At 38.7% G+C, this 15,681-nt stretch overlaps 1 protein-coding gene across 9 annotated transcripts in view; it reads right to left on the bottom strand.

The window, feature by feature from the left end:
• Nucleotides 1-15,650, bottom strand: part of chinmo (Chronologically inappropriate morphogenesis) — a 132,058-nt gene extending 116,408 nt beyond the window's left edge. For 8 of the 9 annotated variants that reach the window (XR_011900853.1, XM_072306372.1, XM_072306371.1 and 5 more), the window contains exons 1-3: nt 15,393-15,512; nt 8,911-9,054; nt 4,131-4,354 (exon numbers count right to left, since the gene is read on the bottom strand). Coding sequence is in view for 8 of the 9 variants with exons in the window: in XM_072306372.1 (XP_072162473.1) it covers nt 4,131-4,354; nt 8,911-9,028 (342 nt within the window). In the remaining variant the exon portion in view is untranslated. Of the gene's footprint in view, nt 1-4,130; nt 4,355-8,910; nt 9,055-15,392 lie in introns of all 9 variants that reach the window. The other variant, XM_072306370.1, reaches the window with a different exon arrangement.
• Between the last annotated feature and the right edge of the window lie 31 nt (nt 15,651-15,681).

The raw sequence follows: 15,681 nt of genomic DNA, 5'->3' as shown, positions 1-15,681 counted from the left end.
CCCTCAATGGTATCGCACCTATCTTCGGCGCTCGTGTTGTCCTTATCCTCTCCTTAATTCAGGATGGGTCAACTTGCGATTACCAAGAGACCAGGACCGCACATCTTGTCTGATAAAATTAGTCGGTCTCATTACCGATTATGGGAACGTGAGTTAGATTTGTTTGGGTGAGTTAACTGTCGTCGTTACGTTGGGTCTAATTTCATCGCGCAGGGCCAGAAGAGAGGATGATACCGCTCCTTGCCCTGCTAATGGGATCTGCTGCTCCTTTGTAGCAGTAAAATTCTTTGAAATCAAACTCAGTTGATCTAATAGTTAGCGCAAATGACTCCTATACCAGAGGTTTCGAGTTCAAATCCTGACCAGGGGGTGCAGATTTGCCGGGCTCAGATCTTATCATTTTGGAGGAAAATGGATTTTCATTTCCCCTAATTCACCTATCCTTACAATCTTTCTTCAATTCCTGTCTGTTGGGTCTAGTTGGCAAAAAAAGACGCTTGCTTAAATTAACTTTAAAAAAAAAATAAATAATTAAAAACAAATGATGATAATAATAATAATAATCCTTTGTGGATGTCTAATTGCTGAGAAAACACAACGATCAGATACATTTCATCAGACGGCACTTATCGTCCGATTTAAATGAATGTGAGGATTTTGAGTTCCTTTTAATTATCTACACTTCAAAAATTTTTTAGCCAAAGGCAAAAGTCAGCCTTTCTTGCCTTCCAGAACTTTGACTCTCCTCAGCATTGTTGGTTGAGTGTCCAAGGCCTTGCAATTCTTCGAATCAGTTATTTTGCATCACCGTAAATCTCTCCAATTTGATAGCTTTCTTCATAATATAGAAATACTAAGAAGATGAGAGTGAAAGGAACTTACTTGCATTGCAACGATTCATAGTTTTAACTGAAAACTTATTTCTTCATTGAATAATGTTCGCGAATGTTTCACTTCGAAAGTTACTGGGAATTTCAATTAAATCACGAGAAAAATTTAAAAAATATCAAGATTAATTTGTACCCATTCAGGGGTAAATAGGTGACTAAATTGTCCATTAAAAAGGAGGGGTTACTGTTTGGGCCCGAATCGGAAGTTTTTTCATATTTGGCAGTTGACGATGCATACTTTACAGAAATAGTCGGGTATTGCCGATACTCACATTTTTGGGCTTCAAAACAAGGGCTTAAACATGGCCCTGGATCCCAAAATAGTTGAAAATTCGCGTTTATCGAGGTTGTACCTCAGATTTCGACCTCAGCCCAAATGTAACGGGTCATGAGCTTCGAATATGTTGTGAGGGACACCTAGAGCAGTAACATAGGACAATATGGTCAACCGTCATCTTTCGGCCCAAGTTCAATGTTGAACTTTCCTTCCATGTTGAATAGCTGAATATTCGCGTTTTTCGCGGTTCTACCTCAGATTCCAACTTGGGCCCAAATATGACAGGTCCTGCATTTCTAATATGTTGTGAGGGACACCAAGAAAAGTAACATAGGTACGACAATACAGTCAACCGTCACCTTTGGACCCAAGTTCAAAATCAAATTTTTCTAACATGTTAACTCAAAATAGCGGAAAATCCTTTTTTTCTGCGGTTCTACCTCAGATTTTGGCCTGGGCCCATGGATGACGGGTCATAAGCTCTGAATATGTTGTGAGGAAAACTTAGAGAAGTAGCATGCGAGAATATGTTCAACCATCGTCTTTGGGCTCAGGTCCAAATCTGAGGTAAAACCGCAGAAAATGCGAATCTTTAGCCATTTTGGGCTCAAGGGCCATGTTTAGGTCCCTATTTCGGAGCTAAAAAATGTGAGTATCGGCAAGACCAGACTATTTCTGTAAAATATGCATCGTTAACTGCGAAGTATAAAAAAAATGCCCCAATTCCGTGGCAGGGCGACTTTAGCCCAAATCGCAACTCCTTCTTTGCAACATTGCAATGCAATCAAATTGCTCCAGCTCTATTTTCTCTTGGAACAATCCGCCAATTTTAAGTGACCAACGGAGAAAATCTTCCAAATTTTTAGTGACAATTTGGTATTAGAGTAGCATGAAAATACCTAAGTAGGGTAAATGCTACCAAATCTTAAAAGAGAAGCCCTTGGCCGAGGTGAAGCTGAGAGAGGGGCCTGGGTCAAGCCCCCCTAAAAATGCTACTACGCTTATGCCTGTGATACAAACCCTCCTTTCTTCTACCTTGACGAAATCAGACGAATACGGCCTAGTCTGTTGGTTTATGTTGAAAAGGAAAAAAAATGTGCAAAAACGAAGTCTATTCATTCAAAGACCCTCCTTCATTTATGATCGACTCATCTCTCATTCATAATCCATCCACATTGCGGCTTACACCTTCTGATACTACTGATACGATGATGAATGAGCAACGGATTGAAGGATTGAAGGAGCACCGCTCCCCTCCTGCCGTGCATGCATACATACTCCATACAGGGTTTTCCCTAACTCTTAATGATCTTAATGCTATTTATATCTGCACATTAGATGCGCGAAGCGCCTCTGGGGGGTTGGGCCTTGGAGCGGTCGCCCCCTAGTTGACTTGAAAAAGCGCATTTTTGCTGATTTAGAGAGAAACTGGTTTAAAACTCTGACCTAGATTATCTGAGAAAAAAAACTGTTACACTCATTGAAACGAGCGTAAAATTTACTTTCAGAGACCATATGTCAAAAGTTCCAAAGCTTGATTGAGTCCTAGGAAATAGCAGTTTATTAGCTCCGCCCTTAAAATGTGATTTTGTCGGTAATTTTCCTTACAATCAAGGAAAAAAACCCTGGAAACATGGCCCGAACTGTGTAACAAGGTGGTAAAATGGTGCAGGGTCCACACTGTTTAGGGGGAAAATAAAGTCAAAAAGTTCAAAATTGTTCAATTTGAGTCAAACCTTTTAAGCTTTAATGTGTATCAGTACAAAACTGAGGGGGGAGAGTGTTCAGCTCAGGCAGTTTGCATTAGAATATTGTGTTGAGGTCACATCAAGAAATCCATAATTTTGGGTCTTTTTGTACCTCACTAGTAGATCACACTTGTCAGGGAGCACTACTGACTGGACATCTCGCAAAATCTAAGACTGCATCGAACTGTTAGTTTTGTACTGGAAGACGGCAAGTTTTCTACTGGTACTCATTAGAGCTCAAAGTTACTCTAATTGAACATTTTTGAACTTTTTGGCTTTTCAGCTCTTTGACAAGAGTGATCTACTGGTGAGGTACAAAAAGACCCAAAATTATGGATTTCTCGATATGACCTCAACATAATATTCCAATGCAAACTGCCTCAGCTGAACACTTACTCCCTCAGTTTTGTACTGGTACTCATTAGAGCTTAAAAGGTTTGACTCTAATTGAACATTTTGGAACTTTTTGGCCTCATTTTCCCCCAAAATAAGGTGGACCCAGCACTATTTTACCACCTCGTTAAACAGTTCGGGCCATGTTTCCCGGGTTTTTTCCATGATTGTAAGGAAAATTGTCGACAAAATCACATTTTGAGGGCGGAGCTAATAACCTGCTGGTTCATAAGACTTAATCAAGCTTTGGAACTTTTGACATGCGATCTCTGAAAGTAAATTTTACGCTCGTTTCAACGAATTTAACAATTTTTTTTTTCAGATAATCGTGGTTGGAGATATAAACCAGTTTCTCTCTAAATCAACAAAAATGCGTCTTTTTAAGCTAATTTTTTAAAAACAACTTTAATTTAACAACAAAAAAATGAAGCTAGTAAAAACAAAGGAGGGTGATTTTGGTAGGAAATTTTATGCTCTTTCTGCTGGTTTGTTTTTTTTTTTTTTTTTTTTTTTTTTGTCTAATTAATCGTTGAGGGGATATTTGCGAAAATCTGACTGTGAGTTTACTCAATTCTGAAAAATTCAAAATGGCGGCGCTCTGAGTACCAGACAATTATCCTGAAGTTAACATGAGCATTTTCGGACTTCTTTAGCACCTAGGAATCGAAAGAAATTGGTTCGAATCGAAGGACAGAACCCATATTTGTAATTTTACTATTAAAAATATTTATTATTTCCTTTCCGAAAAATCTTTGAACTCAACCTTAGGATACATTCTAGAATAAGGAAGTAAGGGAAAAAGGAATAAAGAATTCTTAATACCTGTAAAGCCTCTGCTGCCTTCAAAAAACTTGACAACTTTTCTTGGGAGACATGTACTTCTCCTTTGTACATGAACTCCAACAGAGCAGACATGTTACTTGAAGACGTCCCATCTAGGATGACAACAACATTGACTCCCTGTGTTAGTGTTGCTGATTCAAATATATCTTGAAAGTGCTTGCTACATGCTGCTAAAATTAGCCGGTGAGCTTTGAACGTGACACCTGATGACAAGAGACAGAAATAGATCATGTTGGTGTTAAGTTGCACACAAATTGTTAAAAGGTGTTAAAAACAAGAAAAGGGGCCAACTACGACTGTAATTTCGAACAAAAATTTGAACTGGAGATGTTTAGATACAACCTACCATGTTACTTCGTAGGATACGGATATAATGGACATGAATCAATCGAAAAATAAATCATGAATTGATTGACATGAACCAATGGACAATTGAAGAACCAGTGTCTACTCGATCAACATGAATTGATCAAGAAACAAAAACGTACTGACTTTTGTAGGATGACGTGATAGACTGATGGACGTGATTCAATGGACACTTGATTGAAAAAACCCGATGATGTTTTGTCCCATTGACACAATTCAATCGACAACTGTGAATTGATCAACAAAACCGTGAATTGATTGACAAACCCATGAGCTGATCGACAAACCCATGAATCGATGGATAGGCCCTTTGAATCATTTGAATTTTATCGATCAAATTGTGTCAATTCGTTCACATTTACATTTGACGATCGATTCACGTTTATGTTTTTCGATCCACTCATGACCATCAAATCCATACCCTCCTGTTTCTTTAATACGAATGTAATCATTATTAAAGTATGATACAATTTCATTCCCTTAAAATGCAACTAGTTAATTACAAAAATAAAAATTGAATTTCATTATCAACTGCCGAGCTAAAAGCAAGAAGAAATGACGCAATGATATATTTCCCTACGGAAAACAATCTAAAAAGTAGGAGTTGCTGAAATAATTGCAAAATCTAAACTAATTATTAAGCGAACAACCTAAAAGGCATGTTGTTTGTCTCATCAACAAGTAGCTCTTGACAGACAGATTGAGATGGGGAAAAAGTAACAAATGGAGAACTGCTACTCTTGCGATCTCATTGATTGTAACTTAATTTCAGTGATGAGAGAAAGGTACAAATGAAAGCATCACACCGAAGAGTGGTCAGCTCAGATTTGATGCCTTTACTTCTTAAGTGAAGGTTCCATTTTTATCAGAAAGTTTTCCACATACGTAACCAAAGTAAAGGTTTGCAGTTGCACTTAATGAGCAAAATCTGAATTTTCCTACGTCTCAATATCAGTCGAAAAGAATACAGGGGTGCAGAAAGTGCTGGATCGGCCAATCGTAGACCGATGGTGGAGCAAAAGTGATGATACCTAAAAAGGGGTTAAAATGTGTAAAGGCATCTGGAAAGGGGAAAAAATGGGAAGGCAGAGGGCATAAACTAGCTAAGTGCATATTTTTAGGCAATGGAAACTGTAACTCACTCTTATGCGAACAAAATAGTTGAGCGCGCTCTTTTAAGCAAAGAAAATAGTTGAATGTCCGCTTTAATGCACAGAAAGGGTGGCACACACAAATCTTATGGGGACAGCAATATGAAGGTAGCCTCAAAAAATGTGAAGGCGAAAAACTTTCTACACCCCTGGGATGGCATGGTGCATCATGCACAATCCTATATATTAAAATGCAAAGTTCCGAATCTTAAGGCATTAACTTTGAGAGAACCACCGGACCGATTTTCCTGATCTTTTATTTAAATGAAAGCCCCTGAGCTGTAGATTTGCAGGCTGTAATTTGTTTTCCGATTTTTTCAAATTTTCTCCTATAATTTTCTCAAATTTTCTCCAATGTATTAAAACGGAGGTCCGAATCTTTGGACGTTAACTTTGAGAGAACCACTGGACCGATTTGCATGATTTTTGTTTTAAATGAAAGCCTCTGATCTGTAGATTTGCAGGTTGTGATCGTTTTTTCGATTTTCTCAAATTTTCTTACTTCTATCGACGAATGAAGTTTAGCTGGGCTCAAATTTTCTTCCATTTATTCAGACTAAAGACCGCATTTTGGGACATTAACTTTGAGAGAACCACCGGGCCGATTTGCATGGGGTTTTTTTAAATGAAAGCTTCTGATCTGTAGATTTGCAGGCTGTAATTGTTTTTTCGATTTTCTCAAATTTTCTTACTTTTATCGACGAGTAAAGTTCAGCTGTTTCGAGCGGTCGTCCGGCCGCTACCTCCTTGCCCGTCCCTAGCTACCCCCCCCCCCCCTCTACGGTCTCAGCCACCCCTTCCGCCACGTTCTTTCGGCTATCTCCGTTTTCTTTCGTATTTCGCTCTCTTCCCACCAACCTCAAAGAAGGAGGTTTGGGTCGCATCGTCGTTTGTCACTCGCCACCCACATTCCCTCGCATCCCTCGGCTGCTCCGCTTCACAGCTTCTTGATATCCTGGCATCTTATTCTCTCTGGCTTGACTGACCCTGACTTATTAACTGCCGTATTGCGTATTGCTATCAACACGTATTGTTACAGACATTTTATTCATCACAATTAAATAGATTCAACTAATTGCTCCGATTCCAATTAAGCTACTGCACCACCATTGCTAGCTGTGGAGGGCGCCCGTAGGGCGCCCGGAGCAGCTAGTACTACTATATGTATACTTAATCACCACCCTACAGTATCCTCATACTTTCAATTTTTTTCAAACACATCTGTTACCAGTGATGCAGCAGTAAAAAAATACTGGTCAAAATGTATCCGAACCTTAGATATATACAGGGTGGCCCAGACCTACCGTACCAGGCCTTTTTTCGGTTAATTTGGGTCGCACGAAGTCCAGGATCGCAGGGATAAATAGGGAATCGACCCCAAGGAATCCGAATTTCATGGTCCCAGAGCCCCCCTGGCGTCCCTTGGGAGGTAAAAAGGGGGTCCGTACTTCAAAAGTCAGGGTAAATGTCAAAATTTTGAAATTATTTCATCGGAATCAGAACGTACGGAAATTTTTAACCTAAACCGACACCAAGAAATCCAAAATCGGAGCATCCGGGTCCTAAATACCGACCCTTAAAGGTGGGGGACAGAGCCCCCTTACAGGGGTAACCTCCACACCGGTTAAATTAAAAAGTTCAGAGACCCCCTGTGCCCCATCAGAAAAGTGTCAGAGGACAATGGGACCCTCAAATTTGGATTCCTTGGGGTCGATTACCTATGAATGCACATTTTTTCCGACTCTCCACGTCAATTTAACGAACTTGATTTTTTTGGAAAGGGGGCTCTATCCCCCACCTTTAGGGGTCGGTATTTAGGACCCGGATGGTCCGATTTTGGATTTCTTGGTGTCGGTTCAGGTTAAAAATTTCCGTACGTTCTGATTCCGATGAAATAATTTTAAAATTTTGACATTTACCCTGACTTTTGAAGTACGGACCCCCCTTTTACCCCCCAAGGACTGCCAGGGGGGCTCTGGGACCATGAAATTCGGATTCCTTGGGGTCGATTCCCTGTTTATCCCCGCGATCCTGGACTTCGTGCGACCCAAATTAACCGAAAAAAGGTCCTGGTACGGTAGGTCTGGGCCACCCTGTATTATCAAAATTTCCTCCCAATGTCAGGCCTACATATTTTAACACTAATGTACACAAATCCTATAACCCTTAAAAATCAATTAGTGTCTTAACATATTGTGATGTGTCTTTACAAATTGCAATTTGCCCAAACCAATTCTGACGAACAGGGGAAAAAAAGATATTGCATTCCAGACATCTTGGAAAGAAGTCAATGATTTCAATGAGTGCAGACATTTTCCTCATTCATTTTCTGAAATTCTTGTGAATTACAAGAGAGGCAATGAGGCAAACTTTAAAAAGTGTTGTGAATTAAAGTCTGTATTGAATTACACCAAAACAATGGGTGTTGAAAGTTCATTTCCCACACTTAAAGTAAACTTCGGATTATGCTGAAGTTATTTTCTATCCACTTATAACACAGTATAAAAAACACGCAACTGCCACCACCTCATTCTTTTCCTCTAAGGTTCTGGCAAATCTTGAAAAGAAAGGAAAATTCTAGATTAGTCTTGACACTTTGCCGGCTGGTTGATAAAAAAAATGATGTTTTGCCAAGACCTTTTCAGAATATTCTCACAATATTTCCGATGAAGGAATACACTGTGTCTTCACTAAGAGAATATCGAGGTGACACGTCAGCACTTCAGAGAACAATTCGATAGTTGATTGATCAATTGATAATTTCATACTTTCATGACATGTCTAAAAAAAATTCTTGCATCATATCATGTTACAATGCGCTAGCTATTTGCACACAAAATTTGACCGAGAAACACATCGAAATAACTCCAAAAGCACAGTTCAAAAGAGTACCCCAAGTCAAGAGGCTGAATGATTTACGATATTCACTGGGACCATACTTTTGTAGTTATTTCAACGTCTTTCTACGACAAATCCTGTGTGCACATACCTGACGTGCTACAGCGTAGTGTGATGCTTAGAAATTTTGAAGAAATCTCCCACTCCAGATATGATACATAGAGCAATCGGCTATCTATAAAATTGATCTTCTAAGTGCTGAAGAGCTACCTTGAACCCGAACAATCAAATTAAAATAATATTACCAGTTCCGATCATTTTTGAGGAGCATGACCAGAGGGTGCAGCTAATAAATTATGTTCTTGGGTCAATTTTTAAAATTATTAAAATATGAAAAAAAATACCTTCACAAAATAATGTGACATCTGTGAGACTTTCAGATTTGAAGAGGCTGTCAAATGCTGTTACTAGATTACTCCCAAAACTATTCCATTTCAAACAAAACTGCTGCTGTGGGTCCATTCCAGTTAATGAGGAATGATCTCAGCCTGCATAAAAATAAAAATAAAGTTATTAAAATAACAACAATAAATTGCATAACTTGAGCTATATTGCTGAATGAAACAAGCATGAAGTTGTTGGCAGGTGGAGGATTCATCAACAATATGTGTATAGGTGCACTTCAAACAACTCGAACCAATTAGGATGGGGCAAATCCAGGTGCTTAAAAAGTAGGATGATCAAAAGGAAATGATATTAATGAACCACAGTGGATACTTAACACACAAGAAAACCTGAGAAAAAATAATTTTTTTTGGAGCTTCCTCCAAAGAACATGGACATTTAATGGTAATTAGGAGAACTGAGTCGTTTTCCTCTTTTGCTATAGACGTTGCATCCCCCCAGATCTTGTTAAGAACCTAGCCTAACACAAGGTAATAGGAACAAGTAGAGACGGAGCACTCCTTGACATCCTGTTGAAGGAAAACATAATCTAGCGTATTCAACAGGGCAACAGTCGACAAATTCCTTGACTTTACCTATAAGGACTGGTGAAGGTTAAGTATTTTACAACGGCCAGTTGGGATTTTTGCCTCTTAGATAGTTGGCAAGTTTCTTTTGGTTGGGCGAATTACTGTTTTATCCTCAAGGAACAGCGATATAATATAGAAAAATTTTTGTGTATTTACTAAATAGGATTATCAACATGTTGAGAAGTAATGGATTGATGACTCGGAAAGGAGCATGCCATTTAGTGTTTTTTAAATGGGAGCCGGGCTTTTGCAGAAACATTCATCCAAATCCGGCTAAAGAAACAAATGGCCATCTCTGTTGTCAGTATATCTTCTTAAAACTCCTTTGTTATTTTTTTGACAGCTATCCTAGGTAATGCATAAACTTTCATCTTTCACCAAGATAAAGTATTGCAGAAACTCATGTATTATCTAAGTTCTAGAATGCTATGCATTTAGTTTTCATGAAGAAATCTAGGAAGAATACGTGTCCTCTGTGCAAAAGAGCGATGATCTACATTGAAATTCGTTCCTTTGCTTAAACTGTAACTCTAAGCATTCAACTGTCAACCACTTCGAGACTCACTTTGACTGAGCAGGCAGCACTGATGTTTTTTTCAGTTCTAAAGATTTTTAATGCTGCCACTCTTTTTCATGAAACTTCTTGGCAGTTCCTTGTTTTCCACACCTTAGGACACGCTGCGGAATCAAGAGGCGACCTCGAGCAAGCAAAATCGAGCAAGAAGTAGGAGGACCAGGGTTTCCACAGTTTCTTCCATTTCCAATTTGCTGACTATTTTGTCTTTTCCTTGGCATCCCCTGACTTTCAAAAATTTCCTCTCAGATTATTTCCTTTGAAAAATGCTAACTTATGCGTTTCTGATTATCACATTTTTATAAATCCTCATTATGAAAAAGACTCAAGGAGGTTGTTCACTCTCTCTCAAATAGCACTAGCCAAATTTGCTGAGCCATTTAACTGCTCGCTCACTTCCCTGGCTTTTAGGATGAATTCTCTCTTATTCTGATTTTCCAGCTTTACCAGACCACCAATAACCCTCGAAACATACTGCCTAATGGATATGATGTTTTTAGAGTGATCGTTGGCAACTGGTCGTTTTGATTTGTCTCAACCTACTTCTGAATGCGATCTTAGGGGCTCCAGAGAATAAAATCCGTATTCAGCTTCTATTCAGTTGGGGAAGAAAGTTCTTCCTAAGTACCTACACTTTCCAACTCAAAAACTGTAGGAAATACCAGTTCTTCTTGTTTTGACGTTAGGTAATCAACTCAGGGACTCAAGTTGAACTGTTTAGCCTCACTTAGGGAAGTGACAAAACTCAAAAATCAGTAGGGATGCCCCTGAGCAGAAAAATTTCTCTCCAACTAAACACCGATCAATTGTTACAGGTGATACATCTCAGCAATTACTAGGAAAACATTTCTTAGTGCAAGAAGCGTGAACCCTGTATTTTTGTTCTGGTTCTGGCCCGGGTATGAGGGAACTCATGAGAAAACAGAAAATACAAGGAGACCTCCGTGAAAATGATACAAAAGCCTCTTTCAAAATATGACTGTACGTATGACTCTACGTATGACTGGTTGAATGAAGAAGATCAAAGTTAGATCAACCTGCGCGTTATGCAGCAGTGCGGCACTGGCTTCTACTTCGAATTTATTTTACATCCGGGTGAGTCATCTCAATTCTCTCTGAAAATCATGGGCAACTTCAAGGCGGCAAATTTGCCCTCTACATGAGAAATTACTTTTTAAATTTTTACGCAAAATTTAACAGCATTTGCTCATGCTTGCTCATGCTAGACTCTGTGTTACAACGCTCGCGCAGTAGATCCTGGAGTCTCCATGACTTTTCAGAGATCGCGATCGCTGCCAGACAGCGTCAGTGGTCCCTGGGCAGACAGCTTACTTAATCCCAGCTAACCTCAAGCGAAAGGGTAATTTCACGATAATAGGAATAGTCATGTCACCATGAATATAAACAACTTAGGGCAAAACGATTGAAAACCAAGGTGATAAAACAAAAGAAATGATGTCCCTGAACTTATCCATGCTAATAAATTTGATAGATTATGATTACATTTGATGATATGAAACTTTAAAGGTCGCAGAAGTCCGGTAGGTAACGAGTCGCCCACTCCGATTTAGAAGCAAAAGAGCAATTTGCAGCGATAAATCAGTGCTGATCATGGATTCATTGGCAATATTTGTCGAAAGGAAACCCTGATGTTAAAGAAAATTGCCATTTTGAACTGAAATGTTTATTTATAAGGGAGAAAAGTCATTAGAAAGAAGTGCTGCCACACTTGGCAACATATTTTAGCAGTAGTAGTAAATGCAGTGTTTACTTCGCCAGATGGAGCCAGGAGTTTCAAAACTGTCATCAAATTGTTTGCTGAAGTTTTCTCGACCAGACCAATACTGATAAGTCGGCTTGGGCCACTATATAAACTATAATTTTGATGAAAACCAGTGATTTTTAGGTGTGTAGCACTAATTTCTCACTACATAAAATCCTCAATTTAACATCATTAGACAAAAAGTAAGTCCCCAATGTTTAGAAAACTTATGAGGTAGCATTAATTCCACCTCATATCTCAAGAATTGCCAAGTGTCATCCTTTTAATCGTCTTTTATTTCACATTTTTAAATGTTGGTTACACTGTATCCGTTATGTAACCGACGCGATTTGGCAGTGCTGCTTTTTTGCAAGGACCTCCAGTATTCCTACAGGAGGAGCTTCTGATACTTACCTGATTCAATGGCTTGTTCGTCAATCACAATAACTTAGTACAGAATCAAAATTGATCGTGCCAAAGCTGAAAAAAGGACGTTTAATGCCTTTCAAATGAAGAAGAATGGTTAAGATTGGTGCACTTTTATTTTTAGGGTGCTGCACATTTTAGCTATTCCTGTTATCGTGAAATCGCCCTGTAAAGTTGGCTTGTTTCTCCTTGAAAAATAAAATAGACGCGGCAATTCTGAGGCACCGCAACGTAGAAACGTCGTTTCTTATTTCAACATCGACACATCATTTGATTTTTGACCATTTTCAGTTAGAGTTTCTCTTTTCACGTTTCATTTCTGCTTTTTTCGCGTCACGAACCCTCTAACCTTGAAGAATCGTTTCCCCCTCCTAAGATATTTTTTTACAACACTTCACTGCACAAATGTGCATCCTTCAAACTGTGGCAGGATCAGATTACACTTTTGTCGCGTTTCCGAAACTTACACTTTGTGTATTACGTGTTTCTAAATGATATTGCACCGTATACCTAAGAGGGGTAGGAGGCGGCAAAAACCTAAATCTGGCTCTAAGTGAAACCAAATGAATTTGGGGAAAGGCTTTGAACCTTCCTGTATACCTCGAGTCATGGGTTGTAGATCAAACTTTTCTTCTCTTGCTTTTACCAAAAATAATGGATTAATGATATATCAGCGGTGAAAGCCAACCTTGTATCTCGTATGATGCACATTTCCTATCATACTCAATTTTTGAAATTAAAAACTACTCATCAGCAATTCTTCAAAACTGCTGTCATTTTGGTCATTAAAGCCATGAAATGAACACAAATCCTTCGCACCTTAAAGAAATTAATAAAAAAAAACAAGATCTAGCATCATGGGAAAATATCTTCATCTTCAAACACCCCAACAACTTCAACCAGGATTTGAGCGATATCAACAACCCTCTGTTCAGGACTCTTAGTGAGCGAGGTGAGAAGGAGAGGTACAGCGACCACTGGGGGCCAGAGAATCAGTCGTGCTGAGGATGCTGGAGAGATCCAGCTATACGCGTACGCTAGTAAAAATTTTAGGTGCAACTGAGTTTTAAGTATTTCTTAATGTACTGTAATTTTACTTCTCTATGCAATAACATTACACAAAAGCTTTGCAAAAGTATGTTGATATGTTATGCTGTAAAAAAATATAACAGGAGTGGAGATTTTCAAACACCGCAAAAGAGATGTAAGATTGAGGACATTCACCATCGATATTCAACAAGCACAACAATTTGATTACAAAAAAAGTAGGAATAAGTAAGTGGAGAAACCTCCAGAAATATGGACCGCGTGAAACAGAAAGGAACCAAGCCACATCAGCTATTGCCAAATTTAATCGGGCAATTTAATTTTTTACATAAAAACAGTTGTGCGGATATTGGTGCAAATTTCTATGAATTTTCTCCATACTAAAAAGCAAATTCCTTAAAATTTTCAAAGGAATCCGCCGAAACATTCTCTCTTAAAAAATTAAAAGTCCCCTGATAAATTTGGCATTAGCTGATGTGGCTTGGTTCCTTTCTGTTTAACGCGGTCCATAAGAGGTACGTTGTCGAAGTAAACTTGTCCGATTCCATTTGGTTCTTCTGTTTGCAAACGCAACTCAATAGTCCCATCCACCTATGGAGGCCGTAGAGCATTTGGTAGAAACGTTCGGCTTTCACATGTAAATTCACAAGTCCTTGGGTAATTCTAATGAATTCCAACAATGCTGACCATTTGGAATGGGGTAATTTCATTTGCAAACAGTTAACTTCGACAGCGCAGCTACAGAAGGTCGCTCTCAGTAGCTACGTGCACCTCTTTCAACAATGCCGCTATCTTGAACACATTCATGGTCCTGTGTTCTGTTGATAAGCCTAGGTTCTGATCAATTCATAGCCTATGCAGCTCCTGAAGCTCCTTCATGAGTACATGCATTCTGAAGATTAAGGATATGCTTTAACAATGTGAGGCTCTGATTTGCTAATATATGTCATGATTTTGAAATGATCGGTGGAGTGGGTATCTGAAGGAGTTTAATTCAGCAGTACTAAGTGGTGGATTTAGTCAGAACAACTGCTAAAAATTCACCTTGACATCCGCTTTGGCAAAAGGAAGCTGTGAGTAGAATATGAAAGCCTACAATTCATCAACTCTCACACACAGTAAGAATAGATAAATTCAACAGTTGCATGTCTTGGCTAAATGCATGTACAGCAGTATGAAAAATGCAGTAAGAAGAAATTAAACCAGATTCAGATGCCTTTGGTTCTACCGAAACTGAGATGGGGCCACAATTCAATTGACTTGAGCCACCAAGAGAAGTTGATACCCTTCCATGTAAACAATACAAGCAGTATAAAATCTGCCCTGAATTGATGAATAATAAAAAAAAAAGGAAAACAAAAGATAACTCAAAGATCAAGAGGACCTACAGCAATTGAAACGGTATCTATACCAGAGAATAAGCTGAAGAAGCAATGCCATGTTACTGGAGCAATTATTGGCCTCATCATGGTAATAATCAATACTAACAATAATCAAACTTGGACAGTACTGAAAACAACTCGAATAAGATGATAAGGGTGAAAATATTCATCAAAACCTCTAGGAATAGAGAAAATAGTTTCAGGTTTCCATCGTCAGCGAAGGGACGCTAAATTTGAGTTCATTTTCAGGGCAAGCTGCACAAGCGTGAGGCCTTAAACAGGGAAGGCTGAGGTAGGACAAGGCCTCCAGAATTCAATTGTTGGATTCCGAAATATTTCTAGCATTATTGATTTTTGGACAAATTTGACGATTCTATGCAAGCGGACATGAGTGCTCGATGATTCTGTGATGGAAGAGTTGTAAAATAGCTGCGAAATTTAAGAATGGGAATGTTTGGCTTCAAGGTTGTCACGAGTAGGTTGAGAGCCTACGCGAAAATATTCGCATGCAACCATTTTGTCACGATTCATGCAACATAGACCTGACAATGGATTTTTGCAACGCAGGATAATTAAACACAAATTGCACGAGACAGAACTGATCACATCACATTCACAAGATTACCGAAAGACAGTTAAATAAAGAGGCGCTCTTAATTACCTAAAGAGGAGTCCCTCTTAGAAATACGAAATATTTAAGATCTCTGAGCCAATGCATAAAAGAAATGTGTTGAACTTAACTTACTACCACCGGAAACAAAGAAAAATATGCACTCTTACCTATGGTGGAAGTCAAAAGTTATACGCACAATTTTTTTTGCACCAATTCATAGACTTTTATGACCAATAATGATCATTTATCCACAACTTTCAAAAATGTGACCTTTGACAAAAATGATAATTGATTGTTTAACTTGTAACAAATTTTAAAGATAAATTTAAGAAATTGT

This window comes from Bemisia tabaci, chromosome 1, assembly GCF_918797505.1.
Source record: "Bemisia tabaci chromosome 1, PGI_BMITA_v3".
NCBI classification, from domain to species: Eukaryota; Metazoa; Arthropoda; class Insecta; order Hemiptera; family Aleyrodidae; genus Bemisia; species Bemisia tabaci.
Note: the sequence above shows the minus strand (reverse complement) of the source record. Positions and strands in the feature narration are given on the sequence as shown.